The 24628-nt window shown below is 41.4% G+C and overlaps 1 protein-coding gene across 3 annotated transcripts in view; it reads right to left on the minus strand.

Annotated features, from left to right (window-relative positions):
* Nucleotides 1-24628, minus strand: part of STRADB (STE20 related adaptor beta) — a 390751-nt gene that overhangs the window by 53631 nt on the left and 312492 nt on the right. For 2 of the 3 annotated variants that reach the window (XM_085648993.1, XM_085648992.1), the window contains exons 3-7: nucleotides 17065-17145; nucleotides 16067-16169; nucleotides 13954-14075; nucleotides 10245-10353; nucleotides 4015-4138 (exon numbers count right to left, since the gene is read on the minus strand). In XM_085648993.1, the coding sequence (XP_085505119.1) occupies nucleotides 4015-4138; nucleotides 10245-10353; nucleotides 13954-14075; nucleotides 16067-16169; nucleotides 17065-17145 (539 nt within the window). Of the gene's footprint in view, nucleotides 1-4014; nucleotides 4139-10244; nucleotides 10354-13953; nucleotides 14076-16066; nucleotides 16170-17064; nucleotides 17146-17670; nucleotides 17723-24628 lie in introns of all 3 variants that reach the window. The other variant, XM_085648991.1, reaches the window with a different exon arrangement.

The following is a 24628-nucleotide window of genomic DNA, read 5'->3' on the forward strand; positions in this document are numbered from 1 at the left end:
TGTGATGCAATGCCAAAGCAACGCAGTACTGAGGATACTTTGAATACAGCATTAACATGTACTGAATTCTAGCATGGCGCTGCTTGATTGAATTCTGTCTCTTTCATAATTTAGCTCTTTGGTGTTTCTTTAATAAGTAAGAAGCAAACAGATCAGCACAAGTGCACCACAGTCTGGCAACTCGCAGCCTGCACCCTCCAAACATCTCTTGCACCTGCTCTCTCGATGTTTCTGCCAACTGTGAAAGGCAAATTCATGTGACGTGGCACACTTTTTAGGCTTCAATATTTTTGTTAGCGCGTTCACTGGTCAGTCCTCATCAACAAAATTAGTGTGCCAGAAACAGACAAACTTCATGATGCAGGTTGCACAATAAGGTGTTAACATCCATTTTCATTTACTTTCAGCTATTTGCATTTGGAGGGTGTACACTTTCTAGCAAAAACACTCAAAAAGGAAGACAGAGCTAGGAAGATGTGCAATTCAGTCTACAACTGTCTCCTTATGTATTGCCCGGTATTATATTGTCTATTTTCCATTCCCATGCCATCAGTAGATCCTATTGCTTCTTTACTCATAGTTCAGCAGTCAAGATCTGCTCTTTTAGTATCAGAGACCACCGGGATTTCCTGGCGCTCTCACACTGGTTTCATCATGGAGAGAAACTGGCATCTGTTTCATTGCAAATGTCATGGGCAGTCCTGAGATTGTTTCCTTTCTGCAAACCCTTTTTGTAAAGAGGTTTTCTGGTTTTCACATAAATTAATAAAACGTAGACAATGCGGAGTTTGTCACTGTGACAGGTTCCCAAACATCACAACTGATCTTTTTCCACTCGGTGCATATTCAGCCAGCCTGCTGATGTTTTCACGGCTATCTCTACTAAAGGCATGGACTTGGTGATAAAGAAAGCTGCTCTAGATTTTTTCCAGGTTCATGTTAAATCAAATGTAAATGTTTCTTGTGGATAAAATGGAAAAGGTGAGGATTGAGACCCTGTAACATATGTTACTCGGAGTATAAAACAGAATCCTAGAGATTCCATTGTCCAAATGCATTTTATTTTCGGAACCGGTCATATCCTCATGACCTAGAAGCCCAAAAGTCTAATGGCTGCAATGACTTCTTAGGAATCGCTGTGCTTGAGAGGAGCCCTCTCTACTGGATGATGGTACAGAGGTCCTCAACGGTAATGTACTGCAGCCAGAGCGCACAAAAAAAAGCTCCTTTATCTTTCTCAGAAATGTCCATCATAAGCACGACTTAAAATTGAGTCAGATGGACTGGATGCCTTTGTTCATATGTAATGGCACAATAACTAGAAGACCTGCAAGGATTTGACTGCGAATTGTCTCACCTGAAACTCTGAAGTTGTGTCAGCCCAACTCAGAAGGGATTGGGCAGTTATCACAGCATTAGCTCACTCAGATGTTGTTAAAGCCAGGGTTCAAGCTTTCAAGAGGGTACTCCTCATTGGGGGATTGATGCCTCCTCAAGATCCATAAAGATGCAAACATCTACGGTGAAGAGCACCAAACGAACATTCAGAAATCCATGGATGAAGACCAGAGGGTTCTTACTGAAATCAGGATGCACAGAAGAACGAAATTCCTAGCAATAGAGCATTTTCTTTGAATGTTATTTTATCAATTTTGATTTGTTTGACAAACACATTGCCAAAAGTTTCATGGTGTTGTCCAATTCATAAACCAAGATAAACCACCCAGACTAGATGGGAATTAGCAATTCAAAGACCAATTTCTTGTATACCATAATATTATTCTGCACCTAAAGAGAGGAAAGATGATATTTTATTAATAGTGTCTCTGAAAAGAAAGAAAGAGCTGAGCTCGGGTTGTGCCAGACAGCCATCAGGGTCTCTGTCAAAGTTTTGTTAAGGGCAGCAAGGGTTCAGAAGCAGAAAGCCCAGGCTGCAATAATCTACCAATAGGATTGTCTTGGTCTCTTTTGTGGGTAGCTGACGGTCGAACACTTCTGTAGCTCTGAGGACTACCATCACAAATCAGGAACTCCCCTCTGTATAGGGACCTGTTGGGGAGTCCAACTCAGGGGAAGTATCCAGTCCACTGGCATTATGAATGTAAATTCAGCAGCATTGTCCAGAAAATGACACAGTAGCCTCCTTGAAGGCCTCTACTTACTGCTGGGTCAAAGATAGCTCAGGGAACTGTAAGTACGCTGGCAGCAGCCTGGGGATTGGTTGACTGAGCGACTTCTTTGCGGAGCGAGAATGAAGGGATTAAGAAGAATATTGTTTGGACTTCTTGTGTTTATTGTGGGACTTGTCCTTAGACTTCACCTTCAACTTACCTGAGTAAGTTAGACTAGGACCTGGAACACGAGCAGCCAGCAACTTGAAGCGAGGCCAAGTTCGTGGCTTGAAGCATAATCTGCTCTGTTCTCAGTGACGTACAGTTTTGCCTTTCGCTCTCTGAGAAACATCCGACACAAGACTTTGAGTCATGCTTACACCCTAAACACCACAGGCAGACTTTGTTTGGATCTGTGACAAGATGTGTATTTTCTGCATTTAGAGCACAGTTTGAATTCTATGGTCTTTGGGGGAGACATTTTCCTCAACACACTGTCATGACGAGAATGATTTCAGAGTTGGCAAAACACCAAGAATAAAGTTTTGGCGCAGAGCTCCAGATGTGCGTCGATGGGCAAGGAATGAAAGAAACTGATGTCAAGGTGGCTCCTATGCATGGCTCTGTGCTGTCACTTCCCAAGGTGATGTGGTGTTGCAGTGGAGTCTGGTGGTGCCACATGTCGGGGTCCAGAAGTAATTGCTGGAAAAGCTCCACATCGACTCTGGCACGTAGGGGAATTCCAAAGGTGAGGAACCTATGATTACAGTAACCATTAAAAAGAAACATTTACATCTGAGAACCAATTATTAGGAAGGTTCCAATACAAGTATAGGTCAGATGATAGCACAGAAACTTTCATCCAGAAAATTATCAATAACAGTTCCTGGATTATGGAAAATCTGGCAGAGTCCTTCTCCTGACTCTTAAGTGACAAGACGGGCTTCACAGGCACTGTAGTGAAATAGATAAAAGCTTATTTTACCGACAGATCACAATTTATTCATTTACGGTAATTATAACTTGCATGTTCTGCATGTGTAACCATTTCACAAACTCATGAGAACAACACACCTGACATTCAAGGAGCACTTCAAATATGTGGGTGTCCGTTGTTCTAATTATCTATCAACTGATGGATAAGCAGATGGTAGACTGTTCGGCAGAGATAGGCCTGAGGTGGTTTGAAGAGAGCTTTTAGAAACTGATGACATATCTGTCATGGTATTAGCTCATTGTAAGCCCAGTTGATGATGCAACCACAGCAGGCACTGAAAAAAGCCCAAGGTCATAACAGACAAAATGCTGGAAAAATGCACACTGGGCAATGGGATGGTTAAAGGGACAAACTGGTTATCTGCTAATTATGACACATTATGTAAGCCTAGCAGGTCTTGAAATATGTTAGTTCTTGTTCGCACATGTATGAAAAACACCCAACCTGAGAAGAAACTGCAGCACAAATTTACTGTGCCTCCCAAGATCTACTGAACATTGCAGAGGACCATCTCATCAAATGCATAGGGCCGGGTTTAGATTTTGGTGGATGGGTTCCTCCGTTCCAACGGTGACGGATATCCCTTCCGGCGAAATATAAATCCTATAAGAGCCGGTGAGCCATCCTGTCTATCCACTATCTACGAGAGAACAGTGGAAACCACCTAAACCCTTTTCCAGACTATAACCAGTTTAACACTCAAAATAAATTGTTTATTTGATGTCAGTAGATCCATAATCTCACTGAAAGGTGCCAAATAATTGCATTGAAGGAGACGTTTCTATGGCACCTTGCTACTGTGTATGCATTATTGCCCTTATCATCTTTATTTATTGTCTGAAAGATTCCCTGACAGGATGCTGCAAAGTTGTAGAAAGGAGCCCACAGATTCAACTTGCTTCGTACCTGTGAATGCAGTCATTTTTGTGCAGGTAATTCAGTCCCTGAATAGCTCCGTACAGGATGTGCGCTATCAGGGCTTCACTCATTCCTTCTGGGAAGCAGGTCTTTAAGAGGTGACTAGCAGAGCCTAAAAAAAAAAGCAATACAACTGATGGTATAAGAAGGGTTCATTCTGCTATATTTATTTAGTAAAATCAACCCTATTTCCACAGAAGTAGGAACTTAACATTGCAATTCATATTTGAAAAAATGTTTTTTAATATGTATTAAGAAAAAGCAAAGTCCATTTCAAATATTCACTGATTTTGGACAATGTAAAATTTGTAGTACCATTGTTCAGCAAATGTATCTTTTACTAACTATGCGGTTTAAAACCTATTTTTCAATCAATGTTTAAGCATTTGCAAACCAATAACATACACCCAATGCCCTGAACATCTTAACGGACAACATTGACGCAAAACAGTTCTCTTCACAGTCTGGTCTTGGAGTAAAACTTAATTGTACCTACAGCTGCAATATTTACTTATACAACTACCAGTTGAGGCACTGGGGGATAAACCCAAACATTAAAGGAGCTGAGGTCAGTCACATCTTTTGAACACCTAGCAATGATGTTATAAGATAGCAAAGTGAATGTCTGGAATAACTAGAAGGTATTATGCTAAGGCTAAGGTCACCTGTGAAGTTCCTCAGGTATCGGCGCTATCACCTCACTTGTTTAACATCTATATACAGTCCTAGATAATGGAGCTTGCTAGAAGAAGGTGCTGCATTTTCAACTATGCGGTTGACCCTCAGATGTCTGGAGAACGGGGAGTCTTCTCAGCAATGCTTCCAAGAATCTATGCCCTTTATATATGGATGGATGAAGATAAACATCTTAAAGTTAAATGCAGAAAAACTGAGGGCGGAATCTTTAACGGCCATACAGGAATCTGGTCAGATCTTTACTGGCATAGGAAAATAGATCCAGCATCTACACCCAATTTGATGGTAAAAAGTCTGAGAAGAATAATCGATCACAAACTCTCCATGAGACAGCAAATTAATAATGAAGTCTTGAAAGGAGTTTTCATTCTTTGGACAATGAGGACACTCACTCCATACCTTTCTTCTGAAGCAATGAAATCAATCATGGCAGCAATGACTGGAGGAAGAATTGACTATATTAACAGTATTTACTTGGACTGACAGACTGCGATATAAAATGTCTTCAAATACTTTAGAATGCTGCAGTGAGGCTCGTGCTAAAGGATCCCTACAGAATACATACTTTCCAATTGTTAAAACAACCGTATTGGCTGCCAATAGCACAACGCATCAATTTAAGGTCTGTTGCTTAGTCTTCAAGTCTATTCATGGCAGATTGTGTTATTCACGTAAACCTAGGTATACGCCTGCCAGGGTTTTTACGTTTGACCACTGCCAATTGTTTAGTGATACCCAGGTACCACAAAACTAGAGTAGGAGGTTGCAGGTTCTAGCCCTCAATAAGTCGAACTTCCTCCCAACATCTACTGGGGCAATAACATTTCTGGAACCTTTTAGATGGGTATTGAAAACATGGCTGTTCAATAAAGCCTTTCGTGTCGGAAGGTAGCAACAGAGCAACGCTTCCTCAGGGCTTAGCCCCATGATTCCTTTGGGTGAACAAGTGCTATAGCCTTCATAACCAGATAGGAAGGCATACTGGATAAGTACACTCAGGAACTAGCAAGGAAATATAGTAGAGAAATGTATGTGACTATCAAGTCAGTGCTACACTTAGAATCTTCTGTGATGGGTTGGTATCTTATATCTGACAAGTTCTGCAAAATATTTCCAGGTATCAATGTTCGGGGGAAAAAGAGGCCCAATTCAGGTGTAGTAGGAATATCAGAAACATTATGCTTTCGGTAAGAAAGAACTGGTGGCAGGTATAAGTACAGAATAAGGAATGAGCACTCATGTTTCATCTTCTTGTACAATGAAAATAGTAATAGCCAAAAATTGAAAATAAAGTGTGATATCGTTACTAGATACATGGTAAAAAAAAAAATTAGGATATCATGGCATGGCAAGGCTATCTAGACATCTTACCAAAAGATATATGACTTCCTGACAATTTGGCTACTGGTTCTGAACTATGTAACCAGAGACTGCAGATAAGTTACATATCCCTACAAAAGCATTTGGTGGATTGACTGGAAAATAGATTAATGCTTGTTCAATTAATAATTCAGTCTGCCTGAAACAGGGGTGAAATGTACTATACAATACCTTTAATGGCTAAAATGTAGCAAATGAAACGATGCAGGTCGAGAAAGAAGGAGAGGATAAATGTTAAAATGTAATCTACATGCTAGTAACTGTTTGACAGTGAGAGCACATTGTTGGGACTAAGCTGAAATTGAGTGTTTTATTAACATAGGCTCACTGAATATTGTTCTGTTTAACAATATCTTTTTGCAAACCCATTCTGCTTCTGGAGTGTATGTTTTCCAGCCATGTTTCCAGAAAACACAATATCTGGAAGTATTTCCAGGTAATAACCCTCTAAGATATATTAATTCTAGAAAACCCAACAGACATTCTGTAGCCCATGGCCAAATATATGCTGTCTCTGTGGACTGAAGAATCACCCCCAGGTATTGCGTTCGACCACACTGCCACAGGTTCAAATAGCATTAGGTCACCTTATTCTTTCATCCTTCTGATAAAAAGAGGACAGTTATGTTGGGCAAGAATAAACATCTGTTCTCTGTCAATAGCATCAAAGGACTACGCCATGGGTAAACGCTGCACTCTAGAAGCACACATGTATATTATCTTCATTTGGACATTGAACAAAGTAGCTGATCCAGGATTCCTTTGTGTAATAACTCTTCCTTTGTTATGTGTAGAAATATTAAACCTATATACATCCTTCACTTCCTCAGGCAGTACATAATATATAATTGATAGTACCTCTTTATCCCGAGATATGGTGACTTTCTCTGCATTTTACCATTTCCTTCCTTTCTATGTGCTCTGAAATTAAAACCCATTTTAGAGTCTGAACATTTTAGGTCTATGGAGGCAGAAACAAATGATGAAATTGTTTGGCCAAGTACCCCTAAAGAAGCAAATAAAATAACTGAATTGTTGCCTTGAGAGAGAAAAGTAACAAACTTGTCTTGTACGCACACAAGATTGCTGAGATGTCCTTTAACTATGACACGATGTTATACATCACAAAACAAGTAGCCTCAAACAAGACATCAAGAACTGTCTCCTAAAGCTTCTGCGAAAAATCTCTGAACTGAAGTTGGGCAAAGATCTTGCCACATTCATAAGCCAAGAAAAAATCAAAATCACAATAGAGGGCATGAAAAAGTAAGACATCACGAGTAGATAGTCTTCTGATTGAGTTTATGTAATTCAACAGGAAATCACGAGCAGGATGATGGAAAAATTCTTTGGAATCATCTGTTGAGAATGCCCTACAAGCACTTTATCAGAAATGACTATTAGTATAATCTCCAATAAAGTCAAGAATTGTGATACTTAATGGGTGACAATATGACAATCCAGTTCAGCCAAGAATGTTGTATGAAGGGACTACTGTGATTATCAGAGTGTCCTTCTTGAGCGCAGCGACATCGTGTCAGAGTTTAAATATTTTAAGGTCACATTTGGTAAGGTGTATTCATTGATAGTCATAGATTTTAATACATTTTTGATGGAAGGAGAACCCTCTAAACCACTTACTGATAGAACGGTTTGAGGTGTTCTTTCCATCATATCTGCTTGTTGCTGAATAATTGTGAGGGTTTCACATGCTAAAAGAGATGTGTCAGATAGCATTATCTCATCCTGCCTTAGTTGTGACACACTTAGACGTACAGGTTTTAAAAAGAAAGAAATTGTCAATCTATTTCAATTTGGGAAACACCAATGCATGCCCAGCATTTTACCTATTTCACTTGTGAAACAGTTTCATATGTTCTGGGTGGTAGTTCTTGATTTCATTATTATTTCTTAAGAAAATCTTTCTGAGCTGCTATACATAGATTTGTTAGATACGCTTCAAGTGCTCACAGCATACCAACAAAATGCAAAAAAAGTAAGCTATTGCAGATTTTTGCGGATACTCAAATCTATAGGTAGCCTTCTTCTAAATGGGTTACTATGATGAGGTATGGGGCACTCCTAATGGTGCCACAAAAAAAGTGTGAGGGAAAGTAGGATGGACCATTCTGATGTGGAAGATGAGAGAGGGAAAGTTAAGAGAGGTGTGCTTGAGCAGAACTATTGACATCCAGAGTAGTACATGGCAATGTTCATCACCTTGCAAGGATCATTCTGAAGGAAGGCTTGAGAAACTGGCAAGGGAGGTGGTAGAAAAAGAAGGTGAGCCCCTAGAAACGTGAGTGGGCCTCACATATATCTGTGTGTCTACATTACAACTCAGATCTGTGTCGCAAAGAAGGATTAACAGTGCAGGGTGGGACATGCTTGATGACTGAATCGGTCCGTTATCACAGATGGGGATAGTAATTAAGGATGCAATCCCATTATAGAGTAAAAGGGTGTTTTTTCTTAGGTCGCAACCAGGTGAAGAAAACTCAAAATAGGCTAGTGCTTTGGACCAAGGTACGGTGCTATGCCAGAATGTTCCCCATTAGAAACTTCTCACACTGGAAGGTTTGGCATATGATGAGGGAAGGGGTAAATTGCAGCTTCAGTGGGAAGGAATTCTATATTCTCAGAGCACTCTCAGAGGATTCCATTTGGATTTTAAGGCAAAGCTCATCTTCGCTGAGTATGACTCATGCATCTCCAGGTTGAGATAGTTTATCTGTCTGGTACCTTGAGACGTTTAGGTGGATGTCTATGTAAGGCAAACTATTTTGAAAATTTAGCAATCTTTAATAGTGAGCCAGTGTTGAGTGATCAGAACTGACAAGATCAGTTGAAACACTGCATGCTTGGGATCCACCGGGCTGCATTATGTGGTCTTGCTTCTGTGATGCCACACAATCAACACTGAGGAGCTTCGGCCCCAAACGTTTGATGCTAAAACTGAGAAATAAGTCAGCAAATAATCGGTGTAGCTTCAAGGAGGGTGTTACATCCCCCTAATAAATGTATTATCTGGTAAGTTGTTGGGTCCAGGTGCTTGCAGTCAGGTATGGTAAGGTCTCAGATTTCACCTGGGATTTTTACATACACTCTCTCTCTCTCTCTCTCTCTCTCCCTCTCTACTTTGAAGGTCTTAAAGAACGTTGGTAATTTAACAAAATAATTTGTTTCCTCACACTTACCACCCTGAACAATCTACACTTCTTTACCCAATGCCCTTTAAGGTTCCCTCATGCCTTGCTTGTCAAGATAATGTATTTTAATAGGATACAAAGCAAACACAAAGAGATGATGGACGGAGTGCTGAATCTTTTCAGACACTCACCCCCAGTCACAGATCTGGGTTGAATTCATCATCATTCTTTAGCTCACTTCGGGCTGGACTGTTCCCATGAGGCACAGGGTCAAGACTTATTTGCATATAGCTGGGTCTGAACTGAGGTGGAAAAGTGAGCTAAAGAACGATGATGGATTTTACCCAGATCTGTGACTGGGGGTGAGTGTCTGAAAGGTTTCAGCGCTCCGCCCATCATCTCCTTGTGTTTTCTTTGTTTGACATAAGTTGGCAGGGTATGCCCAGACATGGGTCCCTTACTCACGTTGCCACTGGATTCAAGCTGGCCTGGCTGATGAGGGGTGTTACCCCAAAACCGGTCCCAGGATGCTTGTTTCCGGTTCAGGGAAGAACTGGCTTGACAGTTTGGGCTGGACTGTTCCCATGAGGCACAGGGTCAAAACTGATTTGCATATAGCTGGGTCTGAACTGGGGTGGCTAAGTGAGTTAAAGAACGATGATGGATTCAACCCAGATATGTGACTGTGGGAGAGTGTCTGATAAGTTTCAGCACTCCGTCCATCATCTCCTTGTGTTTGCTTCTAATAGGATACGCCAGCATGATTGTTGAAAAATCTAACGCTCACCCCCCAAATCTTACTGACCAAGATATGCCCCTGCATATGCTGCCTCCAAGGCATGTTCCTGATGTATCAGGCAATAAAGGGAGGTCAATTCTGAATTTTCCATGGCTGGGCGGTGTGCTAAAACCACCAGCATCGAGCAGGTAGGAAGGACCTGTATTCTCTTGTGTGCAGAGCCCCCCACTCACATGTTCATTCACAGATCTCACCATAGGCTTTGAACGGAGTGATGACCCAAAGGCGGTTTCCAGCACTGAACACATTCCAAAACGTCAGGATGTTTGGATGCCGGAAAAACTGTGTTAGGATTACCTCATTCTGCAAAACAAAATGGAAAGAAAATGAAAAATCAACTCATGAAATAAGATTCTCAGGGCCTTTTAAATAAACAAAAATACATATTTATTAAACATTCTGTGTCCTAGTCACCTAATTTTGGGCTGCTATAAGGTCATCCATAACTATTGGAAATAAAGTAATAAATCTGGCCGATGCTCTTGCTGCTAAGATTTAGAAACTTGTTGCAAAGAATTGTTTCAACATGTTACAATAAGTATTGCCCTTCAAATACATTCAGAGCTGTGATGCAGGAAGATGATGTAATTGAGATACCATTCTTTTCCTCCTCCCGCTCGAGCTGAGGTAATATTGATGTGTGCCGCAGCAGGCTGGGCTTCTTAGTGCTAGGTCAAGCAAAGAGTAAAAGCAACAAAACTGATCTATTACCAGGAAAACATTCAAGTTTTAATACTTTCTCTGTATGCCAAGTATGTAGTGATAGCTTGCACATACATTGAGAGAAATCCAAAGTGTAGGATTGAGCAAAGAGAAGGCTTGGACATCTGCTCTCTTTCTTTAAATAAGGTCATTTTAGAGGTAGGCTATTACTGGAACAAAGCTCTCTCCCCTGAGTACACTGTGTTTACTTGTGGAGAAGGGTGGCCCTAGTGGGTAGGCTACATCAGCTACACACAGTGCTTTAAACTGAATGCATTCTTCTACTGGAAGCCAAAAGAAAGTATGGGAACAGATAATCCATACATCCGGATTTATTTATTTGCTGACTAGGTATATTGTTATTGCAACTGGACAGGAGCCTCAGAAGTCAAGGAAAAAGAGGATAGGTAAAGAGGAGGCGCAAACATCAAAAGAATTCAACAGAGTCCAAACCAAAGTCTTAGCAAAAGAGTTGGGTCTGCAAGTCTTTTAATAGTTTCTACACTCAGTTTCCTGGTGAAGAGATTAATGCAGGAAGTTCCAAATGGTCTAGATAGTGCACAGACTTCCCCATAGCGCCTATAAATTGGTGGAAGCGGCAACATACAGTTGCAGCCTTTTTCTATGTTTCTTCAATGAGTCCGAACAAGGGGCAATGCCACTGTCAAAAAAAAACAAATGAATGATCCTTGGATATAAGAAAGGGAAAGATTCATTTTAATCGTTGTTGTAGTAACTTTATTCGATATATAAAAATATCATAAAAGTATAAAACATTGTAAAACAATGAGTAAAAAGAACCCACGACAACGACGGGTTCCCCGTATATACAAGAATAAAATATCAACATAATTAAAACAACGTAATTCATTACCTCCAAAAAATGGGACAACAGATGCATTCACTTAGGGGGTGGGGCAGAGGTAAGAAGGATGGAGTTTTGCTCAATTAGTGGTACTTCTCGAGAGGCCTCTGCCTTATCCTCCAAGCCCTGCCCAGAAACTTGGCAGTCCCACAGATGATACTGGGCACTGTCGTTTCATACGTTAGAATACGCAAGGCCACCAAATGTGACCTGCATCCCAGATTGACGCATACGGGTTTCAGCCATCTAGACCTCGGTTGTTTATAGGCCCGACAGGCAAACAGAAAATGGCCAATAGATTCCGTAGTGGATGCACAGCCTGGGCAACCCTTAGCAACCTCCGACCCGCCACTCCACCCTGCTTGAAACTCATGTAGTGGGAGTGTGCCATACCTTAATTTGAGGTAAAGTGACCTATCAATGGGGGATTCAATAAGGTCCAGCAGCATCTCCAAACTGGGAGCTGGTTTAACACTTATACATTTTTCAGTAAGGGAACCTCTCTGTGACCTCAAAGTAGTAGCATTAACCCAATCCCAGTAGATTTTTTTTTAACAATGGGTTTGGGAGGTGGCTGCTGATTCTCCCAAAACTCGCCCAAACCTAGCTCCAACACCAGTTTTTTTAATTTGGAAAACCACGGAATCTTATGGCATGCTCCAAGATGAAGTAAGTCGTTCAGAGCCGCGGCATACTGACTTAGGTCCGGAGACCTTCTAAGCCTGACCCAGTACAGTAAAGGGCGCAGCCTTGCCACATCATTTATAGGGTGTCTACCAAGGTCACTGCGAAGAGGAACTAATGGTGTAGATTGGGAGTGTGAAAGAATATCTCTAAAGAACTTATTTTCCGATTTTATCAGCTCTGTTACGTTATCGAATCCCCATAGTTCCGCCCCGTAGAGAGAAGCTGATAAGGCCTTCCCCTGGTAGACCATAGTTACTGCAGCTATTGGTCGGCTATATGATAGCCTCTGATGCCTGGCTATAGCTCCTGTGGCTCGTTTGTGGTTCAGGAGCATTTTAGAAAGGTGAGGTGCCCAATTCAGCTTGTTATTAACCCTCACCCCAAGGTAATCAAATGCGGTCACAAGCTCCAGATTACATTTGTCCACCCTGATGTTATTCCTAAATCTTTTAGAGGGAGACATGGGGGTGATCTTTCCCCACTCAGGGTTGGGGCGTCGACCCCGTCATCTCTCAAATAGTCTGCCACCCCATTTATGAAGAGAGAGAACAGGGTCGGCGCCAAAACACAACCCTGGCGGACACCCCGCCTTACTGCTATTCTCTCAGTCATCTGGCCCTGAAGCCCCCACCTGACTCTCGCGAAATTACCCTCATGAAGCCGCTTAAGGAGGTCCAAAATTAGGGGGGGAATACCCAGATCAGCCAGGAATTGCCACAATTTTGACCTGGGTACCAAGTAAAAGGCTGTTTTAAGGTCGATAAATGCCAAATAGAGGCTACCCCCTTCAATAATGACGGATTTCCAGTAGATTGTACAGAATCTGAAAACCTGGTCAATAGTTCCGACCCCTTGCCTGAATCCCGCCTGGAAGTGTGACAGGATACCATCTTCATCGATCCAGGCTTGAATCCTGGTTAGGATGACCCTGCCTACCACTTTTTGGATCACATCAATTAAACTAATTGGTCTGTAGTTGGCAGGGTCCTCTCTGTCACCTTTTTTGAAGATGGCCACCACCTCTGCCCCTTCCAGGAATCTGGTACTGGATGCCCAATTACTATGTTATTCAGAGTTAGAAGAATGAACTCAGCCCAGAGTTCTCTGTTATTTTAATCAATGTCCAGCTGAAACAAGCATGATGATACAACTGTATTCAGTTTAGGTTTTATAGATGAAATTTATTTTATTTTAGGAGTTTTATATAGCGCTAGCTGGATGCGAGGGTATCAGAGCGCTTCACAGCAGGTAACTTATATGCAAGAGGAAATACAGAGATTATAGTAGAACATAAGGATTCGCGACGGATATAGTTCAAACATAGGAGTGATTAAGCAGGTCACACAAGACGAGAATCCGATAAGTTTTTTTGATCAGAGTCAGTGTCACAGGGCACAAACTACATAGACTCACAAAAGTGAAAAGGATGTGTACTAGATTCACAGACCACTGATAATCTTTGCCCTGACTCCTACTGTCTGCTGGTATTCATGTTTTTTTTTTTAATCCCAAATCACAGCCACCCAGACTTTAAACAATGCAGTATTCATTCAAACATCCATACTTTTTCTTGTTGATCATTATGACTCTAATAAAACAGAGTGAGTGCTTTGCTCAATAAGCATCAGGCCAAGGCCTTATGCACCCACCTGCAGTATGCGGAGATGTTCGTCGGAGCAGTTTTCGAGATCTGTGAGCCTGGCTGTTACCATTCTTCCACTGGGTGTGTGACGTGCGAGGTAAACTGAAGTTAAATTGTTGAATCCTTTTCCTGTAATTAGAAATTAGATTAGATGCTGCATTTTGCTAAAGGAACTATTCTATGTGAAGAAATGTCTGTAGCCTATCTATGACCTGCACCTGATCTCTTCTATTCAAGAGCTGTAGCCAAAATGGAGAATAGGGGACATGCACTTGGCCTATTTTACCTGATCAAGGTGATCAGTCTTCGTGTTTTCCTTTCACATACGTATGTTTATGCATGTCGTTCAAATTCCAAAAAGCATGCCGTTCATAATTCACTTGATTGTATAACGATCTATGTATACTTCCAATACACCTGAATGTCCAAAAGTGATGCGTCCAATGCATTTCAGGTCACTAAAGCCATAGAGAACTGTTTGGTGCCTCACCAGAAGATGCTAGATGCAAGTGATAGGTTCACACCTTCCCCTGGTGAAGAGTAACAGTGACCTGGAGTGCATTGGGACGCATTACTTTTGAACATTTAAATGTATTGGAAGTATACACAGGTCATTATCAAATGAAATGAAATATGAACTGCATTTTTGGGGAATTTGAGCAATATGAATGTACATCTGTATGTGAATGGAAACCACCCAGAATTTTGCTAATACATTTGGTAAACTTTGGCTTATTCTTATACTAACCTGCACTAACCGGTTCGGCAGCTCCTCCTGATTGTGCACCTTGGGATTGGTTCCAGATCAATACAACCAGCGATTTTACAGAGATAGCAGTGTTTGCTGGACAGAAAGGACACCAGGACAGCAGGTCTTATATTGAAAAAAGTGTATAAACTTGCAAAAAAACTTGAGTGAATCTCAGGAACTTCTCATTTCTTCAGTTACAAAGTAGTCATTTTCGGAAGTAAAAAGGTTTACTCAAAGTGCCACTTAAGTGGGTTTATTAACAGATTCTTTCTAATTATTGTTACCAGAATATAGTTTTATTTCATTCTGTATCAAGGAGCAGAAACTGGGACATGTACCAACGTTTTGACAACTAAGTGTATTCCCAAACTCCCAAAACAAATCATACTTTGGAACATCCCCTTCCCACCTCTTGAGTGGGATTTACAGATAGTGGAAAGATCTGCAGGCATAATCCCTGTGTGAATTTCTGGCACGCATAAATAAGCTAAATTTAGTCATAAACCTATGCTTATGACCAAATTTACCATTGTGTATAGACCCCAATGGATATAGTCATGGAATAGTTGGCTGCAGTGGCGCCTTACTTGAGCATTTAATCATAATAAAAAAATACTGACCATTGCACTCTAGCACCTCTAGCAAATAACACGCACGGAAGGGTGTCTTGGGTGTCAAACAGAAGATGACACTATTACCCAGCTCACTGGAAATTAATTTATTGACTATGGAAGAATAAGGGTAGAGTCAAAGTATCGACTCTTTGGCTTGCAGCTTGCACAGAGATCTCTATACTAAGGAGATACTTAAGATCATGTGCAGGACCATCTAAGAAGATCATGAGTTTGAAATATGGTACAGAACATTGTCTATCTATCAACATACTGTAAGGCAATAATTACAGCAACATGAATTTCCTGTGAGCAACCTGTTTCAATAACCAGAACAAGAGAGAGAGACAGAGAAGATATGTAGTTTAATAGCTAAAGGTATTCAAGCATGGCATGACACCTCTTTAAGTAGTGAGGAATTTCTTAAAAGCAGAATTTTGTAATTGCTTTTGGCTCTGTTATTCTCACTGTTAAGGAGGCTTGGTTGAATCTCTCATGTGTGCAGCAATATTGCACATTAGGAGGCATTTTGAGACATTCTCTTGTTTTTATTAACAAATTCAATGTTGTAACAGTAATGTACCAATAATAGAACAACATCATAGGAAATATGTTTGCCTCTATAATGACAGAGCATGCCTCTTCAGCAAGATCATGAAATGTGATGAGCAGCAATCCTATTTCGTAACCCCATTATGGGGCAATGCTAAACAATTTAACAAATCTATCTTCAGTGTCAATAGGAAATCCACTGGTACCTAATTCCACCTGGAGCTGGTAGTGTGCAGCATTGCAGGACAACAGAGGCCTTGTTTCCCCTTTGTGTGTTGGGGGAGCCCGCGGCGGCGGCAGCTCTTCGACCTGGAAAGAAAGTACTAGTGACCTTGTTGTAAATCAACAGTAAAACACCATCCTTGTTTAAAACATCTATTGATTTGAATATAAGAGAGAACAAATGCACCACACAGAAAAAAAGCATTGCGAGGTGTACCACAGGCTGTTTAACTCTGGACCCAACTATACAGTAATTTTGGAAGAAGTATAGTAGTGTCACATTTATTCTTATATTTGAGTGTAAGTTGGTGAATGCCATGAATAAACGTCAAGATTCTAACTTGTGAACAAAAAACACCCTCGCAGTCTGCAATGAAACAAATGCAACAGCGCAATATCAAAGCAATTTATTTGGCTAGCTTATTTTTCTCTGTGTACACATTCCGGCATATATGTTTCCCCTTACTGGCTTGAATACAACACTAAATAGCATCTAATTGGTGTCACTGTGTATCTCATTCAAGAAGTAGATGTACAAAGCGGTAGGTGATGCACGCAGTTTCTTCAATGAGTAGACTCGTGGTTTAAGGAGGACCTCTCTGCTGTAGGGCTTTTACTTGCTGTTGTACAGACTGCAGATTTCCTGAGAGCAGCAATCATTTTGTTTTACTATTAGGGTCTGGAGAGTTTGTTGATATCTTCAAGATTGAGAAAGAGTTATAAGAAATATCAAATGAGGTGGGGGGGGCACTGTAAGCGGGGTTGCAGGGATAACTACATGTTGAGGGTGCATTGCTGATGGAGTATCAGGTGGGCAAAGGGGTTTCAAGTGAGCATGGGGATAAGAATTAATCTTGGTTACGAATTCCTAAACAATATTTGAACTATCACTCAGATTGAAACATATGACACCACACTTGTTCATATGATACTGAAAATCCTATTATCAACACTGTACAATGAAATATAATTTTTTTCATACCAGGTACTGTTGAATGCTCGCTTCCGAGTGGCTTTCCAAAGTTATGGAGTCGACTGAAGTCTGCCTGAAACATGAACAATCCTGCATATAATTTGAAAACAATAGAAACTATTTCAATATATTTACCTTCATGACATAGCCAATATCTATGTATCTGCATATACAAATATGTATGTTACACAGGCAATGACAGCAGCTTTGTAGTTATGGTTAAATCAGTTTCCATTAAAAATACATATTATTTTATTATAATAGTTTTTAATTTGGTCAGCACAAAACATTCCAATAAAAATGTTCACCTACTTTCGGTTTGGTATGGCAGGTTTTGTGCATATCTGACAAGCACAGGCATAAAATGACATTTCCCAATTTAACTCCCATAGGATTCTTTGCTTTTCGATACCGAAAATATGGCTGAATAGAATCACACCAAACTTGGCATGAAAGTTGATCTTTAGGAAGTGTCTTTGCTTGGTCTGGTGTAAATGTATTCAGTAGTTTTTAAGAAAGTCGTTTTTAAAAAGGGAACTTTTTCTCCCATTTGCCATTTTAGGACTGTGACCTCAAAACCGTATTTGCAGACCCAAAACTCTCTGCTGGCTGTACCTTCATGAAAAGTAATGCGGCCGCCATTCCAGAATGCAGGTGCATGGGTATTCTGAAAAAAAAAGAAAAAAAGTAGCTATAAAGGGGCAGGGAGAGCATTCCCAACGACCTTGGCTCAGCTGAAGCATCTGTGCTGAGTGTAAAGAGAAACGGATTTTGCTGTGGGATTCACAGACCCCTGGGCTGGGTACAAGGAAGAAGTGTAGTAATAACCTCGGATTCACCAGCCCACACTCAAAAATGTTAATGACTAGCATATTACACTTTGCTTTGTGCATATATGTCCTTTACTACACACCAGGTATGCAGATGTGCAGAGTGTATTATGCTATGTATTAACACTGTTGAGTGTGGGCAGGCCCCATGACTCATGAAAGGTGAAGCCTTGAATAGGTCATGAAGTCCCTCCCCTCCCTCATCTCTACTTGCACACACTGGAACTTCACAAGACAGTAGCAGCCCAAATACTCAACGCTTCCAACAGCGCAAACCCTAATACTCCAACACCAAGGGATATCCTACCAAGTCACTACTATGTATCTTTGCAGAGGGCAGAGATGGCACGAATCCTCCAGAGAAGCCCCCTCTGTACAGAATGCATTCAACAGTGAAACCTACAATTACAAAAACCTTCTACTTTACTCATACCTTGCCTCCTACCTATGCTCTATGCTCACCAATGCCAGATCAGTATCCAAAAGACAAGAAAACATCTATTGCCCGCTATTTGCCAAACACAGATCTCTTTTTCATCACAGATGCTTGTCTGGGAGATAATATGCCTTTATTATTGTAGCAGGCAATTCCAACAGGATACCAATGCTTCATGCAGACTGCCAAGACAAAAAATGAGGAGGTCTTGCAGTGATATTCAAGAGAGACATACCATCCCCAAAATGGAATAAATACATATAGGATGAGAGTCTCCTCTACTACTATACAGACCGCCAAAGAATGGAACATTCACAGATGTCTTTTTAGACCTAACCATTAAATACTCTTACTTATGTGTCCACGCTGACATAAACATTTGGCTTGGCAAACCATAAATGCCACAACTTAATACCATCACTTCTGGATTAACTGTCCTCAATCTCTCCCAAATAACATCTGGACCAACCAGGCGCGCAACACCCATTGGACTCACGGGGCTTCAGCCCCCCCCCCCCCCGTCGTGTGTGGCAGCCCGGGATGAGACACCTTCCCGGGCAAAAAAGAAGCCGCACCCGAGCACTTCACAGGTCTTTAAAAGACCATTCGCATGTTTATGAGGCCTCGCTGTTGTTTCAGCCCTTCTAAGAGCCCCTGCAGCTCCACTCTGCCTATTGCTTAAAGTTCAGCCCCCCCCGAAATTTTTGCTCAGCCCCCCCGAAATTTTTGCTCAGCCTCCCCCGAAATTTGGCTCTAGTTGCGCCTCTGGGACCAACCCACATAGTTGGACAGACAACTGACACTGTCTTCTGAAATCTGGACCTAGCGAACATCACAGAAATTGCTACTGTTCATGGTGCAACCATTTCCTCATCGCAATGAATAATAACATTCAAATAAAACTACAACCAAATCTCACTCTCTCTCATGACAACATACAATGTTGTCATGATGGAATGTGAGACCAGCCTAACAAATAACATACAGCAGATGAATCAGATTACCTCAATAGAGAAGCTATATGACTGGATGAACACTGGCTTCAACCAAGTTATCGCCCTGAAAACTTCAAGAAAACTAAAACTGAAACAGAAAAATCTTTGGATGAATGAAGATATTAAAAAAAAGCTAAAAACATCAATATGTACCCATCAACAATCATGGTACAAATCCAACTGACTGAACAAAACACACCTACAAACACACAACAGGATGAACAAATCTTGCAACAAAAATGCAAAGAAGGCCTACAACTGAAACAGAATTTCCACATCCAAATATCCATTGAAAAAAACTACTCGAAATTCTATGGGAATTTTCCAATCTGGTTTGCACATCATCATCAACCCCTCCAATTTAGACCCCCTGGAACTAAACGATCTTTCCATCGCTAAAGTGAAACCTCCAGATGAATGCCTATGAAATAAAGGAGATAAACATGCACTGAAATGGGCACGTTATGACTAAGACAACTGTTCATAACTCACGATTGCCATATAAACTATATCTCACATTCCTAATGCAACGCTGCTGACCTTACCTTAATGAAAAAGAACCAATTACAAATATTGAGAATCATCTAGCAGATCCGATTATATATCACATTACCCTTGCCACTTTGTCAGAGATGGCCATGAACACAGTATAATTTATTGGTTTTAGTACATGTTGTTGTTTACATATATTTTGCATTTAGGTGTTGTTATTTATTGGAAAAATATTGTGGGCTTATAAGTATTGCTCTGGTGTGCAAGTTATGGTTTGCATGCCTGTTGTGCTAATTTTGGATTGCGGTCCTAAATAGAAGTTGCAAATTTCACTGGTTTTAGGTTTTAATTTGCATCGTAACTAACTGTACTCTGGACTGTAGGTGTACATTGTTTTCTAAGGTTTCTTTAAACATATGTTAATGTGTTATAATCAAAGTTAACCATAAGCTAACACTTTACTTTAACCTTGTTTTTTTCAATTATTTATTTAAACATATACCACATACATCCGTTCCCTATGCCCAACATGTGCATGGTCTTGGACCGTGAGGGTTTAGCCACAGGAGCTGGCATGTGGCCAAGCGCTATACTCCCTACCATCTGGGGGTGGCCAACTTCACAGCCCCGCACAGCATGGATGGGCTGCAGCGTTGGCCTTCACTCAGACCCAGCACACAACCCTCCTCATGAAGCCAATGCTCTCTGCACACATACTGCTGCCATGCACAGTGGCGACTGACCTCAAGCGGCTGCAGCAGGGGCTGTTATCTGGGACTGGAGTACGCAAGGCCCTGCTCCCAGCCCGCTGCGTTTGTCAAAAATTGCACTGAACAATTTTTTCTCCCATTCTATTTTTATAGCACTTGTGAATCCTATGCTATATTTGTGACCCTCGATGCTGGATTCGCAAATCCTCCAATACAAATAATTTTCAACATTTTATTTTATTGCTGGGGGTTCCTTTGTTTGGACCCCCTGCCACATGGGATGGGGGAGCCAGGCAATCAGAACACAGCAAATTAATTCTATAAATAAAGATTTTAAAGGTTTAAACTTCTAGGAAACTTAACAATCGTAAAGGTGTTTTAGTCTCATCTACAGACAGCTGTCGAAAGACGTTTTATGTACAATACCAATATTTAGAGTGAGTTTGGCTAATTAATATCATTTTCTTGCTTCTTATTCAAGCCATTTCCTCTGTTACTCTGCCCCTCCTCCCTGATCGTCACACTCGGAGACTTCGTCTTCTTTCCAGCCACCAGTGTAAAGTGTACATCGTCTATTCAGCTTGCGGCTGGACGTGGGGTCTTCAAAAGTGCCCGAGCGGGATCACTAGAGGGGAGGAGACCCTCAAATTGCCATTACAATTTACAACAGACAGACATGAATTTTCAGGAATATTCTGGTTATGGGTGGAGGCAGCGATTGTTAGGGGAGGGGAGTTTGACGCGTGAATCTTTTTTCCTAACTCTCCTTTAACACTAGGTCTAGTGATTTGATGATCCTGGCCGGATGTAAGAAGTTAGCTTATGCCCACAGAGAAGGTTCAATTAGGGACACCATTAAAGAAGATACTAGGCAGCAGTAGAGACCCAGATTGCAATACATACTACTGGAACAGCCTTAAGTCTAAGCCCCATGCATCAACTTCGGCTTGAGGCCGCTACTGTATCCTACTTTCTTTGGGAGCCAAATGAGTTTGTGAATGCGGCAGGGTGGCCCAGCGGTACGGCCACCAAGGGGCCGATTCTCTGTAACTGCGGACGTAACATTCCACAAATCAGAGGGCCGGTTGAAGTCCCCTCTGGGGTCTGTGAATCTTAGTAAGTGAGGCCCAAACACCATCAAGTCTGGGGGTGGAAGCCACAACAAGAATCAAGGGAGGAAATTCTGTTAATAATTGGCAAGGTAAAGGGGAATCCAGTTCCATCCAGAAGTAATCCTCAACTTAAGGATACATTTAACCTGACCTTGAATGAATAAGTTCAGCGAAAGAGGGTCGACGCTCAAGATAAAGACGAGGGGACAAAAACAAGCAGGGATTCGGCCCAGACACCTCAAAAACACCCAGAAGCCCACGAAGAGCATTGTCCATAGTGTTGCTGCTAACCAACCCACGGACAATAAGGGGCCAGGAAAAAATAAGAATTTACATAGTAAATAAAGATGTACAAATGTTCCATCAAGTCTTGTTTTGCTTTCCAATCTCGAATGAGCTCTTCTCTAGCTTCATCTAGCCCTGTAACTGCAATTAAAGGAACAAGTCCTCTACAAAAGAAAATCAAATCGCTGTCATAGCCCAAATAAATGCCCCCCCTCCACTCCTCAGTTAGTCACAGTCAGTTCTCTCAGATGACTCATATGGGGAATCCCTATATGATAGAGCAGAAACGTCAGGATGAAACTCTACCCCTATTTCAGATACAAATATGAAGGATACAATGGGATACTCACTAGATTATTTGAACATAACGAATATTTGGACTAGCTCAAATTAATAGCCATTGGTAGGTCCCCTATCAACATCTCAACAGCTACAAAATGATAAAATCACTGCAGAGATACTGCCAGGCCCACAAAATGCCATTAAAGGTACCCCACAGGCATCCTATTTTAAACAGCATTTCTCAAACCCGATGGTATCCAAAGGAAATGACCTAGTCACCCGGCATATCCAGTTCTAGCCGCCATGAGTGCCTTTAGTAACACCTTAACCAAAATGACAGACACTTTGAAGGATCAGTCCGCCACAGTGGCAACCAAACCATATCACCCTTAATCACTCACTTTCGCAGTCCACGCCGATCACATTAGGGTTCCCGCAAAGCTCCTCTCTTTCGCCCACTCTTTTCAACATATTCATGGAGTCCCCAACAGAAATTCTGAGCTCATCCAATATCCACTATCACATGTATGCCAATGATACCCAACTATACATAAAAGTCTCCGCCCCAGAAGGCATCAGTGCACTCAACACAACTCGAAAGGAAACTCAAAACTGGCTGGTAGCAAATCACCTCAAACTAAATTCTCCAAAAACTAAGCTCCTCCTAATCGCCACACCCAACCAGTCGCATATCATTGAAGAATGGTTGAAACAACGTACAGCCCTCTAGTGCATTCCACAACTCATTGACTTTACAAAATCACTGAGCGTAACTCTTGACAAGAATCTCAACATGCGAAAAGCACATCAGTGCCACCACCAAAGCAGCAAATCACCAAATAAATATTTTAAGAAAATTAAAACCTTTCCTATCCCTCACCCCCCAACAACTTCAAGCATGCAACACAAGCCCTAGTTATTCCCAGGTTGGACTATGGAAGTGCAACCCTATACGGACTATCCAGGTCCAAACTGGCTCCTCTAAGAGCCTCGCTCAACTCTGCAGCTAAACTCAATACTGGCTCTACAAAAATACAACCACATCACCCTGGATCTAAAATCTCTCAACTGGCTCCCTTATGAAGCACGGATCTATCCTAAAATCGCCTGCATGACGCATAAAGCCCTCCACCACAAAACACATAAATATCTTGCCCATAAGCTCGAACTCTTGGCAGCTCCAGATCCTCCAGAAGCTCCAACACCTTTCTTCTGAAACCTCAAAGATTCCACAAGAGGAAAACCTACAATCGATCCTACTCGGGGATTGCCCCAAGAATTTGGAAATCATTACCTCTTAAAGTCAGAACAAATCCCTTGATCATTTCCTTCAAGAAAGAAGTCAAAGAACTGCTTATGAACAGATTTCTCCTCTAGAGCCCAAGATCCTAATCTCCGCAGTCGCACGGCTATTTATCACAGGCTACCTTAGTGCGTTCATCCTAGCAGTACCAACAATTCCCCCCTTCTTCCCAACATTGGCTGGTACTTGCAGTTGTCTGAACAATGATACTACATTAGTATTAGTGACAGAACTTTGATTTTCGGTTATTTAATTTGTAGTGAATTTGATATTACTGTATCTACTACTGTGTAACTGTAAAGCGCTCTGACACCACATTACTAAAGGAGAGTCATTCAACTTTACAATCAAGGAAAGAAACTTACAGACATTGTGTATTGCATGGTATTTTCTTGGGAGAGATGATGGCTGCCCTACAAATGCAAAGAGCATTAGGGAGAATCCCCCCCCCCCCCCCCAAACACGAGATGCAAGTTTTAGTTCAAATGCCAACAGTAGAATTACAAGCCGCCATAAATTAATACCTGGCGTACTGATTGACATTAGGCCTTACACTGAGAAGATACCAAAGAGCCACTGTACGGAGGACACTGCCAGGACATTAACACATCCACGACTTAATACGACAGGGCTATCTAGGCAATTAAGCACAGGTGGCTTAGGAACTGATAAAGAAGAAGATCCAATTTCTATAGCACTTATTAACACATCAGGGCCGGAAGAAAATGTTACCCCCTTTCAGCCGCTTCTAAGAAACTACATAAATTAAACAAATATCTTGGAAATCAAAGCGGATAGTCCTTCCTCGACCGGTTGAGGACCAAACAAATTATGCTATCTTTGAGAAATTGCCAATCAAAAAAGCAACGCTAGCACCACAACCAGCACAACCAAGTGATGCTGAAAGGGCGAAAAGCCAAGACAACCCACTAACTTCTGCCAGAATCTCTTCAAATAACAACACGAATCAAACTAAAACAACGCAAACTCCTGAATCAAGGAAAGTAAGAACTTCTGCCACTGACACGAAGGATTGTAACACCAGTGGAATCAATACAACTTCCAAACTTGAAACCTATGGAAATAGGGGGAACAACTAAGGTGAAGGGAAAGAAATACGGAAAATTA

The sequence above is a fragment of the Triturus cristatus genome, chromosome 3_2 (genome assembly GCF_964204655.1).
Source record: "Triturus cristatus chromosome 3_2, aTriCri1.1, whole genome shotgun sequence".
Classification (NCBI taxonomy): domain Eukaryota; kingdom Metazoa; phylum Chordata; class Amphibia; order Caudata; family Salamandridae; genus Triturus; species Triturus cristatus.